At 39.3% G+C, this 17,742-nt stretch overlaps 1 protein-coding gene across 7 annotated transcripts in view; it reads left to right on the plus strand.

Annotated features, from left to right (window-relative positions):
• casz1 (castor zinc finger 1) overlaps positions 1–17,742 on the plus strand; it is a 196,594-nt gene that overhangs the window by 118,248 nt on the left and 60,604 nt on the right. For 4 of the 7 annotated variants that reach the window (XM_077739234.1, XM_077739637.1, XM_077739400.1 and 1 more), the window contains exon 1: positions 10,552–10,941. The exons of 1 other annotated variant lie outside the window; for it this stretch is intronic. In XM_077739234.1, the coding sequence (XP_077595360.1) occupies positions 10,863–10,941 (79 nt within the window). In that variant the 5' untranslated portion in view covers positions 10,552–10,862. Of the gene's footprint in view, positions 1–3,449; positions 3,605–10,551; positions 10,942–17,742 lie in introns of those variants that run through there. 2 more of the 7 variants (XM_077739485.1, XM_077739558.1) reach the window with 1 other exon arrangement.

A 17,742-nucleotide genomic window follows, 5' to 3' on the forward strand; every position in this document is an offset into this window, starting at 1 on the left:
AATTAGAGCGCTGAAAATATGTGTCGGAAGTGGGTCGGGCACTGGGCGGCTCACGCTATTCGGGATAACATGTTCCAAGGTGGAACTATGCAAAATATAATAATAAAAAATTAGCAGTGAGAGCGACGTTTTGTTCCCTGAAAGATTCCATACCTGTATTTTTTCATAAAGTAGCCAAAATGTAATATCGAATAACTTGCATTTGCTATTGTAGCATATTCCTGAAAAAAAGCTGATACAGTGAGGCCTTCAAACTAGGATTTGCCCTAAAGTTCACAACCACAATGTGTTTTATATTAGCCACACACAAAGTGCTTACAGACACATAAAAAAAAGGTTCCTGCTTATTCTGACAACAGATGGCCTCGTCCCTTTAATCCCTGTGATGCTGCGGTGGACAGTGGCTTGTGAACATCTTGCAAGCCAAAGCCTTAACAAAACTTGAGCTACTTTTCCTTTAAGTAACCCCAATTTGCCAAGAATTTGTAAGATGCCAGTGCTCGTTAAGACACCAAAGGGCATAGGTTTCTGGTTCTTCCAGTTTGCGCTGTTGAAAACTCTTCTCTCCTTTTTTTTCACCAGTGGAGGCAGTGAACGCACAGTTTAGTGGGAGCACTTGAGACCGCATTGCACTTAACTTCTCTCCTGGTCTCTTTCCAGAAGGGCATAACACTCTTCACTGTAATATGGTGGCTGCAGAATAGCAGCAGGTGGGCTAATAGACTCACACCTCATCAATGAGATGGTGCTCGAATGTTTGGTTGCCGGACGTTTGGTTGCCGGATGTTTAATCGCCGGAAGTTTGGTCACCGGACGTTTGCTCGCCGGACGTTTGGTCGCCGGACGTTTGGTCGCCGGACGTTTGCTCGCCGGACGTTTGCTCGCCGGACGTTTGCTCGCCGGACGTTTGCTCGCCGGACGTTTGGTCGTCGGACGTTTGGTCACCGGTCTTTTGGTCCCTTTTGGTGGCCGGTCAAATGGTGACAGAGAGTTTACTGTTGAAACCAGCTCTCAAAATTATATTCATGAAAGAGAGAGTTTAATATCTTAGAGAGAGAGTTTAATATCTTAGAGAGAGAGTATAATATCTTAGAGAGAGAGTTTAATATCTAAGTACTGTTTAATATCTAAATACTGTGTAATATCTAAGTACTATGTAATATCTAAGTACATTTGACTGGCGACCAAAAGACCGACCACCAAAAGGGACCAAAAGACCGGCGACCAAAAGACCGGCGACCAAAAGACCGGCGACCAAAAGGCTGGAGACCAAAAGGCCGGCGACCAAACGTACCCCATAAGTAATCATATGAAATAAACAATGTTGAAACGCAGTTAAACTAAATCCAGTTATTTTTTTCTCATAATCAATGTCTAATTATTTCAGTCAAATCAAGGACTAAACTTTCAATGATTTATTTAGATCTCAGTGACTGTATACAGTCTTTTTCCTTCTCTATTTTTTATTGCCTTTTAATTTAAAAGCGCTGTCAACATTTGTCCTATTCCTCGGTCAGGATGTTCTTTTATACTTGTTCTTTCAATTGATGACAGTGAACACACTGTTGCATCTTTGAAACACCAAATTTATAAAGCATAGAGCATACCCGAATCAGGACAGGCTCTCAATAAGGTATTTTCCCGCAAGAGCTCAAGGGGATAATCATCACTGAGATTTGCTCATGTTTCCTGCAGGTCTGCTGAGACGCATGTACCTAGCTAATGGGATTGGGCTTTTTTTTTCTTCCCCCGTCTACCCCTCTCGTATGGCGTTATGGAGCTACCATATGAACATGAACGGATATGCGCATTGCTGACTTGTGCACAGGACTATTTCAAGACCGAAATGCGATTGTTTTAATACTTTAATCCACCTGTCCTTGGCATTCACGATGTTCCAGAAGTTGCCGAATTATTTCAGTGCCCTCTATCCATCCGGGTCGAAAAACAATAGACACCCACGGTCCTTGCGACAAACTTTTCAAATTTTAGGTTTTGGCAAAAAATGTACAGGAGAAAATGTCGGGATTTCTTTAGCCTGCTGTAAAATGAAAACTTTGTAGTTTTCCGTCTTCTTTCTAAAATATTTTCTCTTAATTGTGATATTAAAAATGCATATATGCAACAGTGATTAGGTATATCAGAATCAAGCTATTCAACGAGAAGTTTTCTCCGAATTGTCAAAGGATTCAACCCCGATAGTATGCAAACACAAATATTTTCTTTTAATTAAAAAGGTCTCATCTCACTATATCCCCCCCGCAAAGTCTGCTGCCTTCTCCCACCGACGACCCCACACTACAAACATAAGCACATTCAACCCCCACACACACATACAAAGTTGGTACTTTATCTACATTCTACACACATATTTACAAGCACATTTTGGAAAAAGTGATTATTTTAATTGTGACCTGAGCCATGGATTCTTTACTGGCTGTTAATCTGTCAGAGCCGGATTGTCAATTAAGAACCGGGGACACCAGCAGTGACGACTGTCCAGTTCATTGATAGCCCCCTGAGGGACAGTTAACCCTCACAGAGCCCCCTAAAAAATACCTCTTTTGTATTCCCTCCTCCTTAGTCTAGGACAGATGTGGGCAAACTACGGCCCGCGGGCCACATATGGCCCGTTAGGCTTTTTAATCCGGCCCGCCAACGTTGTCCAAATAATGTTTTTTTTCCAAGATGGCGCCGTCATGCGGAAGCCAGTGGCAGTAGCTTTCAGTCCACTCTCATTTGTTTTTCGTGTTTTACAGCCCCTCTATCTTTTTTTAAATGACATTTTAATATTTCTTCATACATTTCTTTTTACTTTACTTTGTACTTTATACTTTTTACTTTAATGATGAGTGATGAGTATATTAATACTTTAGTGCTTTTTGTCTGTTTAGGTTTCATATCTACTGTTAACGGATGCACTTTTTTATTTGTATCTAATCTTGTGCTGACCCGGCCCATCTGTCAAATTTTTAAAGTCAATGTGGCCCCCAGCCGGAAAAGTTTGCCCACCCCTGGTCTAGGGATATTCTACCAAAGCTCACAGTAATACCTAAATAAAGGAAGAGGCTACGGGTGCGGGAGCACTAGCATTTTGTATTGTGTGTACGTCTGCGGACATGCAAAACGCATGGTTTTGTGGGGGCTGGCAGCTTGATAGTAATGCATGTTGATGGTTTTAGCGATTCTTCATTTCAGAAACAGGGGCCTCATTAACTGTAGTCTTCATCAGGCCAGCAAGCAGCGGGCACATTAGGGGTCCACAGGAAGTCGGAATACAGCAGGAGAGTGCATTAAGGAGGCCTGGGGAGACACACTTCCCCTAGTTCCACTTCCACCTCCAGTGCTTTGCTATATTTTAATGTTGCTTTCAGAGGAATTCAGATAGAGGTCAATAATTATACTCTTTAAATTATTCACTCGAGGTCCTCTGTAATTGTGCTTTTTAGATGCTTTGACATCGACATGTTTTACTGCGCCTGACCGGATGAGGAGAAGGTTGGTGCGTTCCTCCTCTCTGAAGCAGAAGTCAGCCTCATAGGTGACACCAAAACACGACATCACCAAACGGAAGATGAGCTGAGCAAACCTGTCATCGCATCAGGTTTCTTAACCCCTTAAGACACAAGTTTCCACAAAATAATGTTTTGTTTGGCCGTGTTTATCACGTGTATGAGTAGAAAGAGCAAAACTGCGAAGAGTAGTGAAAACAAATAAACAGACACTTGACTTCTTGACCAACCTAACTTTGCCAAAGCCTGCCCCCCAACTACAATACTTTAGTACAGTGTTCCCTCGGTTGTCGCGGTTAATGGGGACCGGGACCAACCGCGATAAGGGAATTTCTGCGAAGTAGGGATGCCCCTTCAAAAATGCTAACCGTATTTTCACGACTATAAGGCGCACCGCATTATAAGACGCACCCTCAATGAATGACATTTTTCCATATATAAGGCGCACTGTATTATAAGGCGCACTGCATTATAAGGCGCACTGTCTATTTTGGAGAAAATTTAAGACTTTTAAGTGCGCCTTATAGTCGTGAAAATACGGTAATTTGAATTAATTTTTTGATTTTTTATTTTTTTTATTTTTTACCCCGCCCCCTATTCAGTACATCATATAGAATACGGGTAGAGAGAGTGAAATTCATTTTATAACAAAAAAAACTTAAAATATTTTGTCTCAATGTAATATTTTTATTTATTTTTTTTTTTTTTCCCCAAAAAACCCGCAAAGCTCTGAGTCCGCGGTGGCTGAACCGTGAAGTAGCGAGGGAACACTGTATTTTACACATGATTGTTAGAAACAGCGCTGGTTATTTTAAGTTTTTGTCAATAAGTTCTTATATTCATGCACTTTATACACTGATTGAGAAGTACTTTGACAAACGGTGTCCAACACCAATGCCAACCACAGTCTTTTGTCGCAGTTAGGGCGAGTCTCTAATTACTGCCTAATGATTCTTTAGTTGCCGCATTAAAATAGCATTGCTCGTTTTCTGCACCCAGGCAGCCAAATTACACCTTTAAAAAAAACATCTCCTCTTACTTCCTCTTTTTGGGATTCAAGCTTATTCTTTTCAGTTGAAAACCGTTGCCTTATAAAAGAATATATGCCTTTCACTCCCCTCTTTGACACACCCACGCACAAATAAACATAAAACGCTCATTTGTTAGCGCATTCATTTCAAAGGCCCTGCATTGGAGAATATTGTCGGGGTGAATTGGTGAGGGGAGGGGGGGTTTGGTTTAGCGAGTAATGCTTTGTCAAATGTTGACATGTGTTGCAAACATGGGGGCTTCACCAGCAGCTTTTGGTGGGGCTGCTGCAGCACATTGTTGGCACATGAAGAGAGGATGCTTTGAAACAAGATTAGCCTCCAAATGGCCCTGCCTGACCTAACCAACCCCCACCTCACTTTGCCCCATCAATACTCTGTGCATTTGAATGTTTTTGTATGTGTGTGTTTGTGTGTCCCACACCAAAAAAACTAAACGATTGGATTACCGTATTTTCACGACTATAAGGCGCACCGCATTATAAGGCGCACCCTCAATGAATGAAATTTTTCCATATATAAGGTGCACTGTATTATAAGGCGCACTGTATTATAAGGCGCATTGTATTATAAGGCGCACTGTCTATTTTGGAGAAAATTTAAGACTTTTAAGTGCGCCTTATAGTCGTGAAAATACAGTAATTGCTATTGACTTCCAGGTCTGAAGCACTCACTACACAGTCACCTCTAGAGACAGCCATTGTTGATGTTTTGGATTGTTTGTATGAAATCTTGCAGTGGGGGAGGAGCTATATGATGGAAGATTTTGTAAACTAAGATGGCATCTGCATATTTAACAGTATTGTTTTAGTTCAGGCGTTTGTGTTTTTTTAATATCCGACAGTGTTGGTTTTTTGTTTTTGATTTTCAGGTTTTTTCCATATATAAGGCGCACTGGATTATAAGGCGCACTGTCTATTTTGGAGAAAATATAAGACTTTTAAGTGCGCCTTATAGTCGTGAAAATAAAATATTCCGTGGGCCTGTTGTTCCAAGTACGCTACATGCTCTTGTTCTCGGCCAAGAGGGCCCCAATGTTTGACACATGGGTTCTGCTGGCCAGTAAGAGTAGATCGCTGTCACCAAGGCCTTCTCCTCCTCTTTCTCTTGGCTTTGGGTCAGGGTGACACTAAGCAGGGGGGGGAGGAAGAATCCGTCACCCAACAAACCTGCCCCACAAAAAAAAAAAATGAATAAAAATTGGAAAACAACATGCAAGGTCCGCTAAATACAAGAACACTCACAATATGCTGATGTTTTGTTTTGCACACACTGTGTTTGCTAAATTGCCTTTGACTGCGTGCATCAGTAATGAAACTTTATGTCCTTGTGGAGAGGGCAGCAAGTCCGTTCTAGTTAGGACCGAGACGATCACTCCTGTTCTTGCTATTGGTAGACTTTTACTTTTCCTTTCTAATTCACGTCCTTATGAATAAATGAAGCACATGAAGTCTTTTTTTTTTCTTAGCCATATTTGTGTAAATTGCTTTAAAAGCATTTTATCATGTCATTAAATTTTTTTTAAAAAACACAATTGATCTGTTGGGCTTAGCCTATTGGACAGCTGTGTGTTTTGTTAATGGCCACTTTGCTTCAAGTAGCTTATTAAAAAATTCATATATAAATGCTAAAATTGCATACATTATTTAGATACAGTAAGCATTTTTTTTTGTTTTAGTCCGGCAGGGAGGGGGGGGGGGGTGCTATCAGTATGGAAATTTACTATAGTCTAATATAGTAATATATCTATCTAGACACATGTGTCCTCCTGGAAGGGGGGGGGGTTAAAAAAAAAGTATATATTTTTTTGATGACTTCGTTTCAGCAACCATGGAATGTCACCCATATCCCAGTTGATTGTACTTTCGAATTTTATGATGTTTTTCCATTGATTTGTTTCCCCGGCGCAGCTGCCGACCTCTATTGAGGGACGAACATAATCAGCGCTGACGCAAATTAGATGGTTATTCGTTTCGAAAATTGACAGAAAAACAATAAAAAAGATGAAATGCTCCCAAATCAATAGATATAATGAAATTCAAATAATCCAAGAGATGGGATCTCCATGGCAACTGATAATGTGGAAAAGAAAACAATTTAATAAAGGACAGACACGCTTTGAAAACAGATTGGGGAAGGGATGGAGGGATGGAGGGAGGGGGGGTCGGCTGTAAAGCGGTGAGAGGAAGGTGGAGGAGGGATGGGGAGGGCGCCCGATGGGGTGTTGAGGCTCTAGTGCTTGCTCTATAGCTTGTTTCCCCCGGCGTGTGAAGGATCTGTGTCTGTCCCAAGGACACAGCAATAATTAGAAAAGCTTTCAGGCCAGAAAGTGCAGATTCAGGTTTTAATACACAAAATTATTTCAGGGGCAGTGAATCGGAAAACCATTTGTTGGTGACCTTCCCTAAAGGCCTGCCCCCCACCCACCACACACTCACACACACACTCACACACACACATACCCCTCTAGTACAGGGCAAGATGGAGGCTATGTGGCAGCACTAGCTGAGTTATAGCATATTTGTGTTTTTATAGAGGCACGGGGAATGGAGTTGGCCGGGTGTATGGGGTAAATGTGCGCTTGTGATTGTATTTGTGTGGCAGGGTGAATAAGGGGGGGTGGGGGTGTACCAGTGAGACCTTCATGTCTCTAGTGTGCAATTTTTTGGGGGGGAAGAGGGAGGAAAAACGTAAAGATCAGAGTGTAGAGAGTGGCAGAGGTAGACAGCGGGAAGTTGAAGATCTGGTTTTATTTACAGATCATTTGTCAAAAGGAGACATTTAAGGGGAATATACCTGTTTCTGGATTATGACAGGCAAGGTGGCTGTTTATAAGAAGAAAAAATAGTAAAAGACAAGCATGAACCTGCGTGTGAAATAGTCAAACAGGCTTTTTTTTCTGTTGAAGACGTACAGGGTGGCGAGGGAGGCGAGTGGTTGTTAAGTGACTTCATTTGTAGTCTATTTAAGGTATGTTTTACTTGTTCTGGTTCAGCTCCTCTATTGCCTATAACTCTTGCTGCCTACTTTTTTTCCAGTAGTACGCACGCAGTAGTTTTCTTGCACTAACAAAAAATTTTGTTAACAAAGGTGTTTTTGTTTCCATCCTTTTTTTTTTTACAAAGTATAATTTGCAACTATGTGGACTTGATTCAGTATCCGTGTCCTGTTTTCACATCCTATTTTGCTTTCCACTATGACACTTTGTCACGGTTTAAAAAGTCGTCTGACAGGGCGTTGAGTCTCATCTGTCAACTAGTACACTCACAATTTTTGTGTCATTATAGTACTTTGTTTTATTCAAATATGGGTGAACCACCCTCTGTTCAAATGATAGCAAGTCCAGGATATCAAATCTTGACAGGTAGATACTCTTATCCTGTTCCTGGCAGCAATAAATAGGGAAAAAAACAAGTCCTCATACAAACTTTGACCTGATAATGATACTTTTGATATTTTAATGGTAGGGCAACTTCATATGATCAGCGCTTTCTGTGTTATAAACCAGCTTATATGTTGAGCAATATATAATCAAAATCATTTACCGTATTTTCACGACTATAAGGCGCACCGCATTATAAGGCGCACCCTCAATGAATGACATTTTCCCATATATAAGGCGCACTGTATTATAAGGCGCACTGTCTATTTTGGAGAAAATTTAAGACTTTTAAGTGCGCCTTATAGTCGTAAAAATACGGTAATTGCTATTGACTAGCAGGTATGAAGCACGCACTACTTTACAGTCACCTCTAGAGCCAGCCATTACTGATGTTTTGTATTTTTTGGGATAAAATCTTGCAGTGGGGGAGGAGCTGTATGATGGAAAATTTTGTAAACTAAGATGGCATCTGCATATTTAACAGTATTGTTTCAGTTCAGGCGTTTGTGTTTTTTTTTAATATCCGACAGTCGTGGTTTTTCGTTTTTGGTTTTCAGTTTTTCCATATATAAGGCGCACTGTACTATAAGGCGCACTGTCTATTTTGGAGAAAATCTAAGACTTTTAAGTGCGCCTTATAGTCGTGAAAATACGGTGATAATATGAGCTGGATAAAGTTCCAACTTGTGTTTATCTCAGGTGTTTCTTATCTTCATACCAGAATATGACAAATGTGCTATCCAATTCTCTTGCTAATGGGACATTGCACTTCTTTGTCATGTCTTAAACAATCTTGATTTTTATTTTTTTACTCCTGCGTGATGTTTTTAAAGCAAACACGTTAAATTTGTCGTTAACAAGATGCAGCAAACACGGGTTTGTTTGGACTCTTGACAAGCACATTCTAACTTATTATCCCTTGGCAATTTTGCACTTTTTTTAAGACAAACATAAGACATGGCACTTTTTAGCGAGGACAACTCATATCCTCAAGTATTGATATTACGATGTGAAAAGTCAAACTCAAGTAAGAGAGAAACTAGAAATTCCCCACCGCAGACTAGCTGAGAGCCTTCAAATCTAACACACCAGTGTCAATTAGCTGTTTTCTTTCTCTCTCTCTCCGTCCCAATAAAAAAAAAAAAAGATACACGAGAGCCAGAAAAGACACGTGGTGCGTTTGTGTACGTATGTATTGCACACATTAGGGCGAGGGTGCTAGACTCGGGTTGGTTCGCGGGCCGCCTTAATGTCAACTTGATTTCACATGGGCCGGACCATTTTAGATGTAATATTTCGATTTTTTTTTTAAATAAATGGATTAAAATAACTGGATCAAAAGCCCTGAATATTCTGTTTTTTTACAGATTTAAAACAATGTTTATTTTAGCTTTTTTTAATAGATTTTTTAGATTTTACAAAATGATTTTTGAACTAAAAACACCAAAAAATTGATTAGAAAATTACAATTATTGATTTAAAAGGGGGAAAATCAGGACATGTGATATACATCTATACTCTTCATTTTAATTTGATCCTAAAAAAGAAAATCAGCACTCATGATTTACTTTCCCGGGCCACACAAAATGATGCAGCGGACCAAATTTGGCCCCCGGGCCACCACTTTGACACGTTTACCATTAAGTCACCAAACCATGTGGTATCACTGTTAACAGCATCACAAAACATTTGATTGCCTGTGTTGTGTTTGCGTTAAAACTGGTATCCAAAAGAGCCCACAGACCACCCCACCACCACCCACCATACAGCAGCTGGTATTTCAGTATAACTCAGCCAGTGTACGTATTTGTTCATGTGAATGAGAGAGTGAGTAGGTACTACAGGGTTCCCTCGCTACTTTGCGGTTCAGCCACCGTGGATTCAGAGCTTCGCGTTTTTTTGGGGGGAGAAAAATAAAATAAAATTCAAATATTACATTGAGACATATTTTACAGTTTTTTTTGTTATATCATGAATTACACTCTACCCGTATTCTATATGGTGTACTGTATACAGGGGGGTAAAAAAATAAAGTAAAATAAAATAAATGAAATAAAAAAAAATAATAATAAAATAAAATGAAAAAATAAAATAAAACAAAATAAAATAAAAAAAATAAAATAAAACTAAATAAAATAAAAAAATAAAATAAAATAAAAAAAATAAAATAAAACTAAATAAAATTAAAAAATAAAATAAATAAAATAAATAAATAAAACAAAAAAAATAAAATGAATAAAATAAAAAAAATTAAATTAAGATTACGCATTTCTGAAGAGGCATCCCTACTTCGCAGAAATTCACTTATCGCGGGTGGTCCCGGTCCCTATTAACCGCGATAACCGAGGGAACACTGTACTACACTACCAGACACTTGAGGGGCCAGGAGCCAAGACAGAACCAGGTCGAACAGGACTGGAAAGGGCCGAGGGCCAGCTCCCTGTGTAGATTACCCTTTTTACACCTGTCTCTTGCTCTCTCCCTCTCTCTCTCTCTCTCTCCCTCTCTCTCTATCTCTCTCTCCCTCACACACACGTGCACACATACATACAAGCCTAACTCAGTCGTGCTGCTCAGCGCATGGTTCTCATTGTAGCAGTGACAGGGGGCGTCCGTTAAGTAGCTCACTCTGCCTCTGAGTGTGTGTGTATGTGAGTGAGTGTGTGCTATGCCACTTCTGTCTGCGGGGTGCGAAAGAGCGATGAAGGACCCCTACTGGTAAAGTAGGTAAACTTGCACAGCTTCGACATCCGTGCTTGGAAAAAGGAGGAGGGGGAGTAGGGGAACAGACAGTGAGAGAGGAGAAGTAGGAGGAGGATGAGGAGCAACGGGAGTGGGAAAGAGGAGAAGAGTGTGAAGGAAAGAGAGAGAGAGAGAACAGAGAGCACAGAGCCCCGGTGCTAAGTAGTTGAGGAGAAAATGCCTTGTTTTGTGGAGAGAATCCTTCCAGGGCAGGAGGGAGAGGTGAGGCAGAGTGCGGAGGGTGGTCTGCTGCCAGGTAAGAATCTCACCTACACACACATAGACACACACACACACACACACATCCTTCCCGACTCTATGCCCCTCCCTCCCTTCATAGACAAAACACACACAGTGCTACCTCGAGGTGAGCCGCCTCGCTACTAGTTGCAGCTGTTGATGATGGCGTCAAAGTTTGCTGAGAACAGGTGTTGAAGTTCACTTTGTTATGGTTAAATACTCTTTTTGTAGTGATGGTGAGGATGAGAGATTCAAGTTTGACTTGATTTTAGCACTTTGATTTAAAAAAAATAATCATTGGTGAAGAGGAAGTAACTTTCTTTATGATTGGAAAGTTGTTGTTCTGCTTTTTAACTTTTGTTCTGTTTAAGGGACAGGAGAAAAAACTGTAGCAAACTGTAGCTAAAAAATGTCATAATCAGGTAACTTAATTGTTTTTCTTTATTTTGCTTTTTTTATATGGATTATGTTGGGGGGCTCGAATTGAGATTTGTTTTTTTATATATAATTAACTAACAAGAAAGCAGCATAGACTTAAGAAAGAAGTTGACACAATTAAAACTTTTTTTCAGGTGTTTATAATTAATTTTTCTGATAGCATGTGTGTGTCTGTATGTATATATATGTGTATATGTGTGTATATATATATATGTGTATATGTGTGTGTGTGTGTGTGTGTGTGTGTATATATATATATATATATATATATATATATATATATATATATATATATATATATATATATATATATATATATATATATATATATATATATATATATATATATATATATATATATATATATATATATATATATATATATATATATATATATATATATATATATATATATATATATATATATATATATATCTCGAGGAAAATATGTCCATAATTATGTCAATCTTTATTCCTCAATAACATAAACAAAAATGAAGAAAGATAAACAGTTTGATAACTTTTTACTACTACAAATAAAAAATGCCGTGCAACTGCAGGGTCAGCATGAATAAGAAGCAGGTAAAAAAACACTTGTTTAAAAGATAGATAACCTCAATCCTGTTTATAACAGTGTTGGAATACAGCAATTTACCTTTATTTTGCTTTTGTAGGAGTTTTACTTCATCTTTACTATCCTGGTTTTCCGCTCAAGTAAAGGATTACTACTCCGTCAGCCACTAATTACATCTTATAAGACTTTATTGCAAATGCATTTGATATTTTATGAAGCCCCTATTCAAGCAATGGCAATGATTAAAGACTACATCAATATATAGTCTAAGTACACCGTTGCAAGCTAAAAAAAGGATTCAAAAGCACCTTTAAATCCTGCTGATCTAATGTCAAGTACAGATGTGTTTTTTGTGTGTGTGCGTTTTTTTTTTTTTTTTCTGGACGTGACATTGAAATAATTTGCAGTCTGGAGATTGATTTGGCGGTTAAAACACAGATGTTTGATGGAGAGGTTTGTCATCTGAGGGATTTTCCACCCTACACATGTAAACACTGTCTGGGGGCTAAGGAGTCCCATCCTTATCATTGCAAAGTACAGTGTTCCCTCGCTACTTCGTGGTTCAGCTACCGCGGACTCAGAGCTTCGCAGATTTTTTTGGGAAAAAAAATACAAATATTACATTGTAACAACATATTTTACAGGTTTTTTTTGTCATAACATAGATTGCTTGGAAAGTAGAGACCATGCAAAATACACATAAACAAATACAGTGTTCCCTCGCTACTTTGCGGTTCAGCTACCGCGGATTCAGAGCTTCGCGGATTTTTGGGGGAAAAAAATACAAATATTACATTGAAACAACATATTTTACAGTTTTTTTGTTCTAACTTGAATTTCTCTCTCTACCCGTATTTTATATGGTGTACTGTATACAGGGGGGTAATAATTGAAAAAAAATTGAAAAAATAAATGTAGAGAGAATCCTTCTCTCACAATTCAACTTTACAACTCTATTTCCTTTAACTCATAATAACCACATCATGTCTCAGTATAAACACACATTTACATGTACTGAGCCTTCGGAAGTGTCTACCTCTGCCTGCCGCCACACTACCGAACTCGGAAGGTCAAAATGTAAGGGGCAGACTTACTTAAATCGCTGAACTTTTGGGCTCTCGTTTTACTTATCTTGTTAAATAAATACAAGAATAAATAAGAGTAAAAGATGAGCAGCTTCCTGAGTGAAAGGTGAAGTCAGAATTGAATTTGGATCGTGTTACCATGACGATTTTGAAACCCCTCCTTATGTCCCATAGGGCCGCTCTGGTTGCTGTGTGCCAGCGCGTGTGTTTGTTATTTAACTTTATATGTGTGTGTGTGTGTGTGTGTGTGTGTGTGTGTGTGTGTGTGTGTGTGTGTGTGTGTGTTTGAGCAGTGGGTGGTGGTAGCTGCATTCACCAGAGAGACATTGTACTAAGCAGACATTTCCCCCTCTGTTTTCACTCTGACCTGGTAGGAGATTGATGACTGAATTGTGGAGTAGATGTTAACAGTAACTGCTGATTTATGAAGATACTTAGGGTAAGTGAGGCCGCACAGGCTGAAGGGAAAAGAAGAAAGAAAAAAAAGATAAAGCCTTTTAAGTTAATGCAAAAATATAGCCTTTTTAAGTCATAATTGTTATTACGGCTGCTTGCCGGGGGGGCCACACAAGAGTCTTGAGACAAATCTGAGATGTGCACAAAGTAGAAAGTGAGGTTCTTCCTTTTTTTAGCCTTTGCTGGTTTTTGAACTTCACTTCAAAAGGAAGTTTATTGCATGGAAAAATAATAATTTGGGGGAAAATACTGGTATATTTGTGTCATATGTATATATATGAATTTAAATTGATTTTGTTCAATGAATAGCTTCAAATAAAAGGAGGTAAAAAAGCACTTTTCCTGTTTAAAACCACAGTGGAAAAGTTTTCTTGGACGACCTCTTGCACTGCAACAAGTGCACTGTATGTTTTGGCTGCCCCACTTAACCCAAGTTCTCAGTAAACCTCAATATGTAATTTTTTTTGATTCATTCTCTTTTTCTTGGCTTATGACTTCCTAAAAAATCTAGTATACACAAGGGAAGTTTCACCTCTACATTCAATTTTTTGGAATTAGATTCACTTGAATGTGACTTTATGGTATTTTTACGGAAGAAAATAAAGTTAGGGAATCCGGAAAAGGTCTTCCTGTGGAAGGAGGGAAAATATATATATATTTTTTTAAAGCCACCATTGAATGAGTGAGTGAAATGTTTCCCTTTTCACTCTGGGACAACTTTATTTCTTACTGGGGATTTAACACTCACTCAGTCCCCTCATAAATATAGCGTCCCTCAGCCTTTTGCTCGCCATAACTCACGCGCTAACTCTCTGGCTAACTAAACTCATATAGCAGAGCCAATGCTCGCTTGTCTTTTTTACCTCTGCCTTTCCTTTTTCTTCCCTTAAGATGATTTACACGGGACACAATCTCCTCTGACCGCTACCTCACCGGGCGGCTCTGATCTTCTCAGCTCACTCGTGTTGTGTGTTTTAAGAGGAATTACCTTTTAATTATGAGCCAGGCTAATCTCTTTCACATTCATCCAAACCTATAGTGTTAAAGACAAACTTAGTATTCTGTTTAAAAAATACTTGCCATAGGACTATAGTCAAACATTGTTGATTATCTCGTATTTGTTGACAAGGGTGCTCGGACGTTTGGCCGCCGGACGTTTGGTCGTTGGATGTTTGGTCGCCGGACGTTTGGTCGACAGACGTTTGGTCGCCGGACGTTTGGTCGCCGGTCTTTTGGTTGCGGTCTTCTGGTCGCCGGTCTTTTGGTCGCCGGTCTTTTGGTCCCCTTTGGTCGCCAGTCAAATGGTGACAGAGAGTTTACAGTTGAAACCACCTCTAAAAATTACATTCTTGAGAGTGAGTTTAATATCTAAGAGAGAGAGTTTAATATCTAAGAGAGAGAGAGTTTAATATCTAAGAGAGAGAGAGAGTTTAATATCTAAGAGAGAGAGAGAGAGTTTAATATCTAAATACTGTTTAATATCTAAGTATTGTTTAATATCTAAGTACTGTTATATATCTAAGTACATTTGACCGTCGACCAAAAGGGACCAAAAGACTGTTGACCAAAAGACCGGCAACCAGAAGACCAGCGACCAAACCTCACGGTTGACAAGTGCTTAAGTGCTCACTTTGCGCCTGAACTGAAGATTCGACAGAACTGCTCAATTCACTATTCCATGGTATGTTTTGTAATGATAAACCTCTATCTGACTCCGGTTTCCACTGTAGTAGTGTGCATATGCCAGATGGCAAAAATTGCGTCAATTACATGCAGTAATATGACATCAACTACAACCTTATAGTTCTTTGCAAACTCGAAAAACCAACACCAATTACTGTAACTTCTGAGTCCTGTTTAGGTCCCTAACAGATGTGTGGTAGCATTTGTCATTTCAGTTCCCTTAACAACTTTTGAAGACCAATAAAAACTAATGCTTTATCAAACTACTAATTCAAACAAGGGCTGGACCCAGTTGGCAGTTTGGGAGGAGACTTTCCTTCTTGTAGGGTTTCTGTATTAGTTGTTAACTGGCTCTTGGCGCCTTCTGTTCCTACTGTTCTGTCCCAAAGGCCCGACTCTGACATCTCCTGAAGCATCTGAACACCCTCTGAAGTCAAAATCGTCCATTTTGATGTCTCATGGCAGTTTGTTGTATTTGCGTTTGAAAACACAGTCCTTGCTTGGAGAAATTACCCTCAGTACTTGGGGAGGAGGATAGCGCTCAACTTTTTCTCCCCCCTTTATACACTCTCTCCTCACTGTCCTTCCTACCCTTTTTGATCTTGCTATCAAATCTTCCTTTCTGTTTCATGAGCGACGTTTACCCGAGAGCGGCAAGGGAAATAGATGGTGTAAGAAGACGTTTGAGAAAATGCTTCTTAGCAAGCGATCACCTTTGATAATAGCAAAGTTCCAGTGGGAGAGAAAGAAGAAAGGCATTGTTAGTAATGAAAAAAAGGGCCTTGCAGAAAAGAGCGCTACTGTGATCCCAGCCTAGTAAACCAACATTGTACAGTACAACAAATACTCAGTACTCAGTTTCCTCTTGTCCAACCAGATGACTGATCTTGATCTGGGATAGCACACCCGTGTATTTCATTGCACACCAGCTGGCCACCAAGTAATCTCTTAATGATACAATGACACTGTCTACACTCATACACTCCCACATTCATGTACACAGGTATTGCATTTAACCACGTCTATCTCTGTAATGAGGTCTGTCAAAAGAAAAAGAAATACTGTATTTTCACGACTATAAGGCGCACTTAAAAGTCTTAAATTTTCTCCAAAATAGACAGTGCGCCTTATAATCCAGGAAATATATGAAAAAAACAGAAAACCAAAAACGAAAAACCACCACTGTCGGATATTAAAAAAACACAAACGCCTGAACTGAAACAATACTGTTAAATATGCAGATGCCATCTTAGTTTACAAAATCTTCCATCATATAGCTCCTCCCCCACTGCAAGATTTTATACAAAAAAAATCCAAAACATCAACAATGGCTGGCTCTAGAGGTGACTGTGTAGTGAGTGCTTCATACCTGGAAGTCAATAGCAATTACTGTATTTTCACGACTATAAGGCGCACTTAAAAGTCTTAAATTTTCTCCAAAATAGACAGTGCGCCTTATAATACAGTGCACCTTATATATGGGAAAAAATGTAATTCATTGAGGGTGCGCCTTATAATGCCGTGCACCTTATAGTCGTGAAAATACAGTAATTGAAGAAGTGTCTGTGGTAAAAGACCAGAGTAGCAAGAAATGGTAGCTTTACTACTTTCATAGAGAAGCAGCGGAAAGGCCAGAAAGGCAAATAGCGCTACAAAGAAGGCCCCCCCTGTGTGGATAATGATGGGGTATCATGGAAGCTGAATCTTAGAGTGTGTGCGTATGGTCATGTGAGTTCAGCGTTTAGATATGGTGCTTCGGTGCACGGGATTGCCGTGTAAAAGTACTTTCTCAGTCTGGGCCCATTGTTTAAAGCAGGTTTGTCTTGTTTTAGGCCATAATTGGCCATTCTGATAACATATCTAAGCCTAATTTAATCAGAAAGGGTCTATTATATACATTTTTGTTGGTTTGATTTGGCAATTAGAAGAATAAATAGGGAATCTGTGTTAATTCAGCGGGAAATGAATTTGATATATGCTGGACCAAGAATGGGCAAACTACGGCTCACGGGCCTCATTCGGCCCGCCGACGTTGTAAATTTAAATAATGTTGTTGTTTTTTTTTTTTATTTCCCAAGATGGCGCCGTCACACGGAAGCCAGTGGCAGTAGCTTTGTCCACTTTTATTTGTTTTTCGTGTTTTACAGCCCCTCTATCTTTTTTTAAATGACATTTTATTATTTCTTATACATTCCTTTTTACTTTACTTTGTACTTTATACTTTAATAATGAGTATGTTTATACTTTAGTCCTTTTTTTCTATTCATGTTTCATATCTACTGTTAACGGATGCACTTTTTTATATGTATCATATCTTGTGCTGACCTGGCCCATCTGTGCAATTTTTAAAGTCAATGTGGACCCCGGGCCGAAAAGTTTGCCCACCCCTGTACTACAATGACAGTCACCATTTTTAGACACTTTTGGAAGAGACCACACAACTTTTCAGGTTCTTTGCTGGAAAACCTTAGTGTTCCCTTTGCAGAAAAGAGAAGGAACGAAGTAAAGCATACGAGGGTAACGGGATACAAACTTTAGGTTTGCGTGTATACGCCCCACCCCACACCGCAAACACACCCCA

This window comes from Stigmatopora nigra, chromosome 1 (assembly GCF_051989575.1).
Source record: "Stigmatopora nigra isolate UIUO_SnigA chromosome 1, RoL_Snig_1.1, whole genome shotgun sequence".
Lineage (NCBI taxonomy): Eukaryota > Metazoa > Chordata > Actinopteri > Syngnathiformes > Syngnathidae > Stigmatopora > Stigmatopora nigra.